The following is a 14,324-nucleotide window of genomic DNA, read 5'->3' as shown; positions in this document are numbered from 1 at the left end:
TCAAAAAAGCATAATGCTCAAGGCAAACATTTATTACCAGTTAAGCTACACTGTTGTTTGGTTTAAAGATGACTTCAAGGGATATTTTTGGTTTAAGGTTTAAAGGTTGTCTCGGAGCAATAATTTCAGGGATTCATCCAGCATCAGTAGCTCCAGAAAGTGTGGATTCCATGAAAATTTTAAGTTCTGTTCTGCATTTTCCCCTTTATGATCAAGACTTTTCTATAGAATCTTTGATCAAAACATTCAGTAGTGGTAGCCAGGCACCATCCAGTTCTTATGGTCTCTTGGCAAAGGAGGTACTTGTCCATGGAGGTAATTAGCCATACATTCTATTTCCTCCTTCTATTCCTGACTCTCCTTCTTCCTCTGTTGCTCCAGCTAAATAGAGACCAATTTTTGTACCTTGGACGGCCACTTGCAAGCCTTAAAAACCCCAGGAATGCATGAAGCCTTCTTTTTAAAACCAAACAATAATTTAACTTGCCTTGTAAAAATGTCTGCCTTGAGCATTACGCTTTTTTAAGAACAATCTATCTGGGATCAAAGTGACAACAGTAACTTGAAAGATTAGACAGAAACCTTAGGGGGGCAGTAAGTATGTTAATGGGGGGAGGAACAACTCAGAAAAGGAGGATGAGAATGCTTGCACAACTCAAAGAACGTAATCAATGTCACTAAACGATACGTGTAGAACCTGTTGAATCGGTGTATGTTTCACTGTGTGTATTCTCAACAACAACAAAATAAAAAAAACAACTAGGTACTACACAATGAACTAGGAGGTAGAATAAGAGCACAAACATGATATTAGGCCATATAGGGTTTTCAATGGCTGATTTTTCAAAAGTAGGTTTCCAGACCTTTCTTCCAAGATACATCTGGGTGAACTTGAACCTCCGATCTTTGGGTTAGCAGCTGAACACATTGACCATTTGCACCTCCCAGGAACTCCACTGGGTTTCTAGGAGACCCCTATTAAAATAATGCCAACCTGTCTTTAGATGGCAAGGCAGTTTCACAGTGCCCTGGAGTTATCGAACCCTTTCCCTCGACTTTCCTGTGACCCTCCTCCCCTGCAGTGACACTGGGACAATCCTTGGCTACAGTGTAAGGACTCATAGGGTATAAACCACATACGGGTGGGCAAGCTCTCAGCATCTAGTGTCCTTCCTCAGTTCATTGGGTTCAGACTAACAAATAAATTGGATTTGAAATCGCCCAAGCCTGGTTCTTCCCTGGACCCCCTCATTCCTTCTGCCCTGCTTCTCTGGGGCTCTCCCTCAAGACTTCAAGGCTGAACTGTCCTCTCCTCAGTTATTTATATCCCAACTTCTGTTTCTGTCTTTCTGGGAGAGGGTGGCAGTTACCACTTTGGAGCCACTGCTGTACGCCAGAGACTGTGGCAGGTGCTGCCACACAGGCCTTGCTTGGTTTTCAGAGAAGGCTTCAAGTTAGGTATCATCCCCATTTTACCGATGAGGAAGCTGAGGCTCGAAGACAGTTACCCAAGGCCTCACAGACGCTAAATGTCATAACCTCCTCTTTGCCACCACTTGTCTGTCAATTTGTTGTATTATGGTGGCTTGCATGTTGCTTTGATGCTAGAAGCTTTGCTACTGGTGTTTCAAATACCAGTAGGGTCACCCTTGTTGGAGAGGTTTCAGCAGAGCTTCCAAACTGACAGACTAGAAGGACCTCTTACTGCTCTGCCAGCCCACTGTGCCTGTGGAGAAAATATTGTCATTTCTTTTTGCCTCTTCAGGTCTGGAATTTGAGACCAGTGAGCGTGCATGGCTTCCTCTCACACCCTAAATAGTAATATCCCTTTATTTGCATCAGTCTCCCAGACCAGTTGTCCTTTTACCTGAGCCAAAAGGCCCATCCACTCCTCAGCCTTGCTGCCCATTCCCAAGAACTTCATTGTGCCTGATCCAGTCACATCATTTTCTTTCCCTCCTCAGTTTTCTGTAAGGAGCTCTTGTGACACAATGGTTTAGCACTGAACTGCTAAACAAAACCAGTAGCGATCTGCTCCTGGAAAATTACAGTGTAGAAAACCCGGTGGAGCTGTTCTGGTCTGTCACATGAGGTCACTATGAGTTGAAATCGATTTGATGATACCCAACAACAACCAGTTTCTGTAAAAGAGTTCTCCCTGTTTTTCTGTCCCTGCCTTTCTGAATGTGTTCATAGTTTAGCAGGTCCTCTTCTCTTTTCAGAAGGACCCCTTGTGGCACAGTGGTTAAAGCACTTGGCAGCTAACCAAAAGGTCAATGGTTCAAACTCACTAGCCACTCTGTGGAATAAAGATGTAGCAGTCTGCTTCCCTAAAGTTTTACAGCCTTGGAAACCCTATGCGGCAGTTCTACTCTGTTCTATAGGGTTGCTGTGAGTCAGAATAGACTCCATGGCAGTGGCTTTGTTTTGTTTTTCTTCTCTTTTCGTCTCTGCCTCTACTTACATACCTGGTGGCACAGGAACCATCCTCACTGAGTCTATCTAAGCCTCCATCCGTCTTTTATAACTTAAACAAAGAAGTTATAATATGACCCACAGTAAACACCACTCATAGCACATCTCTTAAAGCTTTCTCTGATAGTAGCACTCTCAACAACATTGCCTGCAAAAAGAAAAGGGAAGGTGGTATAGGTCACATTGGACTCCAGTGAATTTTGACCCCGATGGCTCTCTGTTGAGCAAATGATACTGTTTGTAAGGAAATGGGGTTGAGGATATTGAAGGTTAAAGTTTGCAAGGGGGGTTCCCAAAGACTTGTAGTTTCAGTGTCCCCACCCTGACTATACATATACCATGTTTTGAATGAAAGTAACTGGGAAGGAGACAACTTTACATTAGTAAATGGGGCATATATTTTTGTCGCCTTCTTAAAAAGGTGACAGAACTGTCTGCAGTGCACCTTGTGGGAAGTGGCCATGTGGACACCTTTGAGAAGAGTGTTACAGGTGGAGGGAGGAGCTAGTGCAAATGCCTCAGGAGGGCACTTGCCTGGCCTGTACATGGAGTGTCTAGGAGGCCAGCGTGGCTGGAGCGGAGTGACCAGGGGGCTAAGTGTAAGAGATGAGGTAGGCAGGGGCTGAAGAGGAGGGCCTGGAGGCCCTTATAGGACTCTGGCTTTTATTCTGAGACTCATGGGCAGCCTTTGGGAGGTTCTGAGCAAGGAATGCTATGATATGGTCTGTTTTAAAAGGATCACTCTGGTCTACCTTCTTTATTTAGAAGGATGATTGAGTCCTGTGTGCTTTCCATTCCACCTGTGCTCCCTGTGTTTCCACATGCGTATGTGCCACTGGTGATGTGCAAGATGATGTTAGGTCATCCACAGACTCAGCAAGGTGATTTTAGGTGGTTTACAGGCCCAGCAAACCAACATATGGGACTCAGCAATGTAGCATTGGATCTCATAGTGAGAAAATTATTCCCTCTTCAGTTATCGTTCAGTCCTGGTTTTGACAAAATGAGGCTCCGGTTGGTGCTAGTAGGTATTTAACACCTCTCTGCTCTCCTTGTAAATGAGTTGACCAGAAGCCCAGAGCCTTTGGCAGGCAATAATACTCAGCTCTGATTACATGGCAATGTTGTGCTCATAATTTTTATTTTTGTACTTACTTTCTGTTTATGGCAAATAATAATGGTTTCCCATTTAGTAGTGATATCCAGCTTATTTTTAATAATTATGTATGAGTAAAAGAATGGAGCCAATCTAAAGAAAGACATTAAGCCATTTGAAGTGGCAGTGGTCAGTGGACCTTGCAGGAACGGTGCCAGTGATGCATTAACAACTAGTGTAGGGCTGCTGCACTGCACCATGCTGCCTCTTCAAGCCAAGGGGTTGTCAGCTGTCTTTTCATGAGCACACACAAATTCAATAAGGCTTAGCTGGAAAGAGCCCCCTGGGAGAAACTGACTAAAGGGGGCAGGCTCTCATGGTCCCTGACTTTCTCCTTCTGTGGCATTGCCTCCCTCTGGGGGTTCTTGGCCTGGGCCTTTGTGAAGACTCTGGAAAGAACAGGGGGTGGAGTTGGACAGGGGTGGTTTGATCCCAGCTTTGTCTTCTACTGGCAGAACAACCTTGGTGAAGTTACTAAACTTTCCTCAGCCTATTAAATGTGATACCTGCCTCACAGGGCTGTTGTGACAATTAAACGATGTCTGTAAAGTCACAGACACATGGTTATCATTCATTTGGCTCAATGGCATCTTACCCCATCAGATACCATGGCTACCTGGAAGTGTCCCAATCCCCAATTTTCACCTGTCTGTAGGTGCACCTGCCCAGCCCTCCAGAATACACACACACACCGCTTTGTGTTTCTCCTTAGTATCACTAAGATAAGCTAGAATTTTCAAAAGGATCTTTACAAATCCTGTGTAAGAATAACTCAATTTAAGAAGCCTGGTTTTCTAATCTTACAAAACCTGGTGACATTGTTTACTAAGTACATATCTCGTTCCCTTTCTCTGCCTGCCATGAGTGAGGTTGAGGCAGTGGTAAATGGATAATCTAACAAAAGACACTTGAGAAGTTGCCCAGTTGAACTGATACTTCTCTGGTACCCATTTATTACTGAGAAACCAGTAGTCCTGTACAGGGTCCACACTGCCTGCTGCCTCCCCTTGGAGTGATGCCGAAGGCTGTTTACACACACCATGTCATAGAGCTGCACCTGGAAGGAGCCCAAAGTCACCTAGTCCAATCTCTTTACTTCACAGCTAAGTAACATGGATCCAGACTGGTTAATAAATTTAACCCAATCATTCAGCTAGTGAATGACAGAGCAAGCCAGAACTAGAACCCAAAGCTTCCGACAACTAGTCCAATGTTTTTTCCATTATACCACCTCCCTCGTAGACTAGCAATATAGAGTAAATAAACCCATTGCCACTGAGTCGAATCCAACTCATGGTAACCCCATGTGTTACAAAAGTAGAACTGCTCCATAGGGCTTTTCTGGCTGTAATCTTAGTGGAAGCAGATTGCCAGGGTTTTCTTCCACAGTGCTTCTGCGTGGTTCAAACCACCAACTTTCAGGTTAGTAAAGTTGCGTGCAAATCGTTTGTACCACTAGTACGCCATGATTATACACAGACCTCGGTGTACTTCCAGTAAGTATGTAATAGCTCTACTGTACCCAAGAAGAGAACCTTACTCTAATCCACAATTCCATCCTGTGTGACGCACCCAGCACTGGGACAAACATACCAAGAACATCAGGAAGCACGTGAAACAAACTGTTCTGTAATTTTCGTGAGAAAGAAGAAACTCAGTACAAAATACATAAAGTACCTAATGTTTAATGGCTCAGAGACCCTGAGTGGTACATATGGTTAATGTGCTTGGCTACTTACTGGAAGGTTGGAGGTTCGAGTCCACCTAGAAGTACCTCAGAAGAAAGGCCTGGTGATATACGTTCAACAAAACAGCCACTGAAAACCCTGTGGAGCACAGTTCCCCTCTGACACACTTGGGAGTGCCATCAATCAGTTGACTCAGTGGCAACTGGTTGGTTTTGGTTGAATGGCTCAGAGCCCTAGAAGGACAAATGCTTATCTACTTGCAGGGTCTGTGGTTGTTGTTTAAATCTCTAAAGATGGTAAGTTCTAAGCAGCTGTGGGGAGTGTGAGTTTATGTTTTCCCACCTTCATTCATATGAACATGGAGGTAGATTGTTTGCAGGACTGGCTAATGTCCCTGCAGAGCCATTACCTGCTCTTTTTGAGAAGTCATAAAAGATGGAGAGGATGCAATGGAAAGGTCAACATACAAAAAATAACCCGCTGCCGTCAAGTCAATTCCAACTCATAGCGACCCTATAGGATGGAGTAGAACTGCCCCATGGGGTTTCCAAGGAGTGGCTGGTGGATTTGAACTGCCTACCTTTTGGTTAGCAGCTGAGCTCTTAACCACTGTGCTACCAGGGCTCGTGTCTATATATTTACAGAGAGAAAGACTACCTTGGCAATTTTTTAACAGAGGCAATAATAGACTTTGAAACTAGGAGGGACCCTGAGACTGTGCATTCATGAACTCAGAAGGCTTTACAGCACACGGGGGCCTTCAGATGGAGTTTGCTCTTTTAAGGGATATAGAAAAAGAAATTAAGTTCATACTACAAGTTAGAGAGAGAGCAGGGATTCAAGCTTGATATGTACATTCAATGTTTACACTTGCGTGTTGACTAAAGAAAGGAGGAAGGATCAGAAAATTAATTTGCAAACATATAGACTCCTTAAGGTTTATAGTTTTCCCAATCTCTTCGACATATTTTATCTTGTTTAATGCTTATTCCAATCCTGTGCAGCAGGAAGGCCGTTGTTCTTTATGTTGCAGCTGGGAAAACTAGAACTCAAAGAAGGCAAAAGACTTGCCCAAGATCACACATCTCTTGGTGGGCACAGAGCTAGGACTTGAGCTTATGTCTTCTGAGTCCAGATTCATTTTAAGAAGTTGTATCATAAACCTATCTGGCTTCATTCATTTCTCCCAGGCCCATAAGTCTGTGCCCACATATTGCCAAATTCTTGGCAGACGTTTGCATAACTTGATTAGCACTTTCCAAGTTGTAAAGTCTGTGTGATTAAATCAGAAAAATGAATGTAAATTGACATGAATGCTTGGCTGACAACCGATCCTAGGATGTTAGTGTATACTAGTATTTGATAAAGTAAGTTTTAAGGCAATAATGAAGGACTAGTTGTTTGTTTGCATTTAATTTCCAATCTTTCATGGACTAGTACTTTTGAAAATACAGTAAAAAACAAATTATTAGAAAAACAATCACACAGTTGAATGTTGCAGTAATGTCAAATGGCCTTAAGCATTTCTACTTGCTTATTCTCAGTTTTCTGCGCTAGTCTTGTCTCAGGCCAGTAACAGTTCTCAGACCAGCACTGGTCTGCCAATCACACTTTGAGAAAAAATGTTCTAAGGGATGCCATTCCTGAGAGAAATTCCCTGAATAAAAAGATTCTTGAACAAAGAAGTTAGGGTGACCCCATAAGCTAGAAAGCCATCAGTGCACATTAGCATATTAAAGCTCCGAGAAATCCTACAATAAAGAAACTTGTTTAATTATTAATTAACTCAGCATATCCCAAATTGGCTTGACTTTATACGTACTGTTCATCTACACTATGGATGGAGCTGGAAGACATTATGCTGAGTGAAATAAGTTAATCACAAAAGCACAAATATTGTATGACCTCACTTATATAAAAAGACAAGAAAAGAAAATGTGTAGGGAACAAAGTTTATTAGTGGTTAACAGTGGCTGCATGGAGGGGGAAAGAAGGACTTAACAGTGATGGAAATATCACAATTGATTAAGGATAGGTTGCATAGCCGATTACTGTAATTGCTGATAATAAATTGTACACCTGTAAAAAGCTGAATTGGCAAAAGTTGTGTGATAGATATATTTACAACAATGACAAAAAAAGAAAAGAAAGAAAGAGCAGCAGCTGAGGCTGATGATGTACAACCAGAAACCTCATGGGATTTGGCTCCTTGGTTCAGATGTTTAGAGCCATGGTTTCATGGAATACCTTTTAATTGGCCTGATAACATGTTTAGTGCCTCTGTCCTTCCTCCTAGTTTGATGCATAGTGCCTGGAGTCTTAAACACTTGCGATTGGCCATTTAAGGCACAACAGGTGCTGTCTATTTGCTTGGAACAACAGAGGAAGAAGGAGAGTCAGGAATAGGAGGAGGATGTGGAATGTATGGCTAATTGCCTCCATGAACAACTGCCTTCTTTGCTATGAAACCGGAAGAACTGAATGGTGCTTGGCTATCATTACTGAACATTGTGATCAAACATTCCATAGCACAATCCTGATCAAAAGGAGTAAAATGCATCACAGCATTTCAAATTCTCATGGACTCCAGACTTCCTGGAGCCATGAAAGTTGGATGAACCCCTGAAACTGTTGTCCTGATATAGTTTTTAAATCTTAAACAAAAAATATTCCCTGAAGTCTTCTTAAAACCAGAAAATAGTCTAACTTAACTAGTAAAAAATGTCTGCCTTGAGGATTAAGCTCTTTTAAGAACTATCTATGCAGGATAAAATTGACAACAGCAACTAGAAAGATTAGATAGGAACCTTAGGGGCAGTGAATTTATGTTAACCGGGGAGGAACAACTCAGAGAAGGAGCGTGAGAATGGTTGTACAACTCAAAGAATGTAGTCAGTGCCACGAAATTTTACGTATAGAAACTGTTGAAATGGTGTATGTTTTGCTGTGTATATTCTCAACAACAACGATAAAATTATATATAAAGAAAAAACTTCATTTTCCATGGAATACCTTCCAACATCCTATAGAACTTATATTTGTTGAAACATGCTTGGCTCTGTCTTGCCTACTGTGGGAAAAGGGCAGTCCCCAGACATGCCTGAAATGAAAGCCTCCATCCTTTGTCCACACCATCCTCATGCTCTAGCTTTTACCATGTTCCATGCCTACTTCTGCCCCCTGTGTAGTGCTCACTATGGGCAAACTCAGCCATGTTGCTGTTGTTGTTAGGTGCCAATGATTCAGTTCTGACTCATAGTGAACTTATACACAAAAGAACAAAACAGCACCCGGTCCTTTGTCATCCTCACAATCATTCTTATATTTGAGCCCATTGTTGCAGCCACTGTGTCAGTCCATCTTGATAAGGGTCTTCTTCTTTTTTGCTGACCCTCTACCAAGCATGATGTCCTTCTCCAGGAAGTGGGACTATCTGAGATAGGTGACACTGATCTTCTGTATGGCTGAGGTAATTGATGGACAATCTCAGCCATACAGAAGATCAAAGTCACCTGTCTGAGACAGCCCCACTATACATTGCTGCTGCATCCTACAAATATACCTGCTTGCCAACCTTCATGGAGGTGACTCGTCACAGGTCTTCTTCCTCTTCCATACTATCTTCACAAGCAATAGGAATCCCATTCTCCTTACTCCAGCTCTATGATAAATATTTCTGTTATTAATTGAAAGTGTACACTCACACAAAAAGTATAGCTTCCACATAAAACATATGCTTTGCTGTCACCTGAGCAGCAGTACCTCTTATCATGCTCCACTCCTACTCCCTTATTCTCTCTCTCTATCTTGCACACTTGTGTGGAATTTCATGACCTCCTGTTGGCATTTGCGTACCTTATGATGGGCAATCTCTACCCTGAAATTAAGTCCATGGAAGTTCCAAAGTGTTGCTGTCATTCATATTATCTCAACACTTCTAACAACTATACTCCTGTCAATGCTTCTGGAAGTGTGACTTTATTTTTGTGGGTTGCTCCTCCTAGCCTCCTCTGGTCACCCAGTAACCCTAACAAGCTTTAATCTTCCCCTATTGTACTAATATCTCTGCTCTCTTATTTAGCAGCTCCAACTGCTGCACAGAGTTCTCTGCAGATATAGCCATATCCATTTATCCACAGACCACCCCCCTCAGTACCCACAAGGCTGAAGACACTTCCTTTATAGCCAGGCACTATGTGAGGAGGCCTGGGAGAAATAGAGCCAACCAAGGACCCTGCTTCAAGAGAATCTTACTTCCCAGGTTCTGACATTGTGACATCACCAGTGCTTGAGGGCTTGAGGCAGTGACTTCCAAATTGTCTGAGACATTGATTAACAGTCTCCTCTAGAAAAGGTTCTGGGGTTAAATAAATTTGGGAAATAGAATTGCTTGTGCTAACACATACTGTGAATTTCTAGGAGGGTTTTTCTAAATGTATTTGACTGCCAAACTTCCTTTTTAAGGAACTCCTGTTTGAAACAGTATCATTCCCCTCAAGCCATTAGGGAAACGCTGGTTCAAGGGTATTCTTAGCCCACTTAGTCCTGCCAACTGTTAAAGACCATATTTAAGTCATTGATACATACATCTTGGTTAGCTGGAAAATGAATATCTCTTTGTGATTTCCTTTAGCTCTGTCTTTTAAATGATAAATAAGTCAAGTCTTCACTCAATATTCAGTTATTTGCTTTTCCATAGGTATATGTTCTATGTCATCTACCATCTAGAGCCCTAATGACTTATAAATCTATATCCCTGTCCCTGAGCCTCAGACCCCAGACATCCTGCTGTCTGCTGGACAGCCGCCTACTGGAGATCTTTAATAGAATGTCCAAAAAGCACTTCAAATGCAATTTGTCCCACAAGAAGGTATTGCTGCCCTCATAAAACTCACTTCTCCAACCACATTTCCTAATGGCCCCATTACTGCCAGCCAACCAGAACCCTGGGAGACGTCCTAACTCTACCCTCCCAGCCAAGTCATCAGCAAGTTCTCTTCATTCTACCTTCCAAATATCTCTTGGATCTGGGTCCTCATTACAGTAGTTTTCTAACTGGCTTCCATCTCTGGTCAGGTTTCCTGAGAAATGGACGCTAAGTTTCCGAGATTTGCATGCAAGATTATTGGAGAATAACCCCTGTGAGGGGGTTGAAGGAAGTAACATTGAGCAGAAGGAAGAGCTGAACTGCAATGTAGTTGCAAGAATAGCCTCAACAATCCTATGGGAGCTCTGGAACTGTATGGCCCTTCAGAGTAGTCCCAAGTTGATGCAAGGGGTCAGGGCAGGAGAGGCCTTAAACCAACAGACTCCCATTCTTCTCAAACCCAGCTTCCATCCTCCCATCCCTTATTCCCCACACACATACCTGCATTGGATGTGGTCAGTCCACCCACCCTAGAGTGGCATAATTTTTGCCCAAGGGCAATTGCTAGAATGGATGTCTGCTGAGAGTCACCAGCCACCAACTGCCCACCAGCTGGAGGAATGAGTGCCTCCAGGGAATCAGGGTGGTGCACCACAGCATCCACAATAGTGTCCTTGTCCCTAATCTTGCTGCTTTCCAGGCCATCCCCCACAACACCACCAGAGGAATTTTTCTAAAAACAAATTTAATCACACTATGCCTTTCAATAATTCCTCCTTGCCTAATTAAAGGAAAATTCTTCAGTGAGCCCTGCCCCCGTCTGGTACGTGTCTACCCGTGAAGCCTCATTTCTCCCACAGCTTTCCTCCTTGCATGCATTCTTGCAACACTAAAACCTAGCTTTCAACCCTACATGAATGCTGCTCCCTCTGATGGGGATGAGTTTTCCCCATTTCTCTCCCTGGAAAACTCCTGTTCATCCTTTAGGGCCCAGTTAAGCACCTCCTCCTCTGCAATGCTTCCTTAATTTCCTCAAGCAGAGGTAATATCCTGCATACTTTTTTATACTCTTGCAGTATTTGCTTAACCTGACTACTAGACTGAGCTCTTTAAGAGCAAAGCCAGCATTGTGCTTATTTTTGAACATGAGTAACAAGTACATCAGTCTTACATAAGGTTGCATTTACATGGACTAACTCAAAAAAATTGGATTGACTTCACTTTAGTCAGCCATTTTTCGAGAACTTAATCTAGTTGACCAGTGAGGGCTGTAGACCCCTGCAGAAAGGGACTCTTTTTGGAGGCTCTCACCTGGTACAGCATATACAGTTCAACGCTCTGAGGGAATTGGATGTTTAATAAATACTTCCCATTATGTTGATTTTGCCCCACATAGTGGGCAAGAGACATAGCCAATGATCTGTGGGCCATGTCATAAAAGATACCATGAAGCCTGACTTGCCTAAAAATCTCTCTTTTATGAATAAGGTCTCTTTCATGTCTATAAGGTCGCTATGAGTTGGAATCGACTCAACGGCAATGGGTTTGATTTGGTTTGGTTTTTTATGTCCATTAGAAAATTCCTACCCTTCTGTTTACTAGTAGTTGGACCAGTGGTTCCTTAAGTGGGGTGAATGCACTCTAAGATTGGGGGAAATTGGTGCATCTGTACAGGAGAATTTCTATTTCTATTTTACTCCTTTAAAATTTTCTTATTTTGTTTATGTTTTATAATGTGCATAATATGTTAGCACAATAACAATGTGGATAATTTATAAATAAGGGAGTTTATACTCACAATTTTTTTTACTATACTAGTACATCATCAGAAACGTTTGGAGATCCCTAGATTGGACCCCAAAGACTGGAGTCTTCTCCAGCCTTTATCCATTAGCTCTTCAGCTGATCTGATTGCTAAGGTAATTTGTAATACCATTACTACCTAAGGCCTTATGAGAGCTCTGAAATGTAGGATCTGGAGTAGAAAGGAATGAAAGGCAGGAGCAGGCAGAAGAGCGGGCTACCTGGAGGCTGAATCTAGCCTGAGGTAATGAACCGTCTAGTAAGCAGCTGAGAACCCAGAGGCTTAAGGTGAAGCAGGGGGCAGCAACAGGCAGGGCAGCCAACTGGAGGTGTGAGCAGGTATGAAAGAAGGACAGCCCCTACCTCCACCAGGAAGCACGTCCCATCCACCTCTTACTATGGTTGGATCTCATGTCAGAGCGTAGCCAGGCAGATATGAAGGTGGCAAGGTGGCGGTAGCTACTCTAGAATGCCTAGTAGGGGGGCAAGGGGTAGCAGTCTGATTGCAGTTGAGCCCAGGAGACCTGTCTTAAAACTGTGTTAGCATAACCAGAGCACTATTTTTACCTGGGTTGTACGGTTATTTCAGGATAGCTGCAGAGATTGGTTGGTGATGGAGATTGGGACAGGGGTTGTTCCCAATGCAGCCATTAGTGCCCCTTTGGCAGGTGGAACCTAGTGGGCCTAAGGTGTGCAGAGTTCGCACCTCTGCAATTCCTGGTTCCACTAAAGAATCAGTGGAAGATGGTGTTGATGAGCATGGCAAGATGCTATGCACAGAATTTCCTGGAAAATAATAAAAATCAGAGAGGAAACAGGTGTGGTTTCTTTTTATTTTGTTTTTAGATTTTCAATTAAGCTGTTAATATTCTACCACCACCAGACCATAAACCCTTTGAGGGCTACAGCCACATCCAAAACTAATAATATTTTGCATTCGCAAGGCTTTTCAGCTTACGTAAACTTTTACTTAACTATTTCACATATCCTTACCACAACCCAGCAAGGTAGGTATTCTTGTGTCCATTTTGTAGATAAATAGTTCAAAGTGATAAATTTATTTAGCCAGACCCTTCCTTCTACAGAGAAGGAATCTGAGGCCCAGGTAGGGTTAATTGACTTACCAAGAACAAAGAGCAGATACTCATGAAAGCCCAGGTCAAAGGTCCCAGCCCAGGTCTCACAGAACTCCAGCTGCCTTGCACTTCTACATCCTTTTATTACACCCCTCTGCCAGCCCACCATGGTGCTTAACTCAGAGGTCAGCAGGCCATGAGCAATGACTAACAAATTCTATTGGCCGTACCTTTGTACTTTTGTTTCTTCCAGGTAGTTGATCTAACACTCTCTGTGCTTCCTTGCAGCATGCAAAAGGAAAGAGCAAGAACATGGGAAGGACAGAGGCAACACACCGAAAAAGCCCAGGTTGGTCTTCACAGATGTCCAACGTCGAACTCTACATGCAATATTCAAGGAAAATAAGCGTCCATCCAAAGAATTGCAAATCACTATTTCCCAGCAGCTGGGGTTGGAGCTGAGCACCGTCAGCAACTTCTTCATGAATGCTAGGAGGAGGAGTCTGGATAAGTGGCAAGACGAGGGCAGCTCCAATTCAGGCAACTCATCTTCTTCAACAAGCACTTGTACCAAAGCATGAAGGAATAACCATGAACTGAAACCTCGGTGGAAAAGCTTTAAATAAATTAAAAAATTTTTTTAAAGACCAGGACCTCAAGATAGCAGGTTTATACTTAGAAATATTTGAAGGAAAAAAATGTTATTTATAGTTCAAAGAAACCAAAGACTTAGCTCACCTGCGTTCTGACTTTGGAGACACACACTTCAACGGGGCGATGACTTGGCAAGAAAATTTATGAGCGGGAAAACACTACTGTGTCTCACACCTTCAATCCATGATCATTCTCGCTGTGCTTGGTGTTTAGTGGTTTGGAGCTATTGAGTAGACATCTTTTAAGATCAGACTTTCTCATCTGTTCCACCACGCCATGAAGGTGTATGGTGTCTCAGTACTGGGCATGCGCATGGGCACGTGTGCACACACACATGCACACACACACACACCCCCACACACACACCCACACATACACCCCACCACTACCACCACCACCACCACCACCACCACCACCACCACCACCACCACCACCAATGGTTAGGGACTTAGGCAGGGCTGGTGTTCAGGAAGGGTTGTGCTGTAAAAGTACAGTCAACATAGTGTGGGGTTTTCTGAGTTCATGGGATTCAAACCAAACCCGTTGCCAGCAAATCGATTCCAACTCATAGTGACCCTGTAAGAATGTGATTTCGCTTATCTAGC

General features: G+C 43.0%; 1 protein-coding gene across 1 annotated transcript in view; it reads left to right on the top strand.

Annotated features, from left to right (window-relative positions):
• The window catches only part of ONECUT1 (one cut homeobox 1), a 43,940-nt gene extending 30,287 nt beyond the window's left edge, over positions 1-13,653 (top strand). The window contains exon 2 of the mRNA XM_064295251.1: positions 13,354-13,653. Coding sequence (XP_064151321.1) covers positions 13,354-13,646 — 293 coding nt within the window. The 3' untranslated portion in view covers positions 13,647-13,653. The remainder of the gene's footprint in view (positions 1-13,353) is intronic.
• The last annotated feature ends 671 nt before the right edge of the window (positions 13,654-14,324 follow it).

The sequence above is a fragment of the Loxodonta africana genome, chromosome 12 (genome assembly GCF_030014295.1).
Source record: "Loxodonta africana isolate mLoxAfr1 chromosome 12, mLoxAfr1.hap2, whole genome shotgun sequence".
NCBI lineage: Eukaryota > Metazoa > Chordata > Mammalia > Proboscidea > Elephantidae > Loxodonta > Loxodonta africana.
The sequence above is the reverse complement of the archived record's forward strand: the minus strand, read 5'-3'. Positions and strand labels throughout refer to the sequence as shown.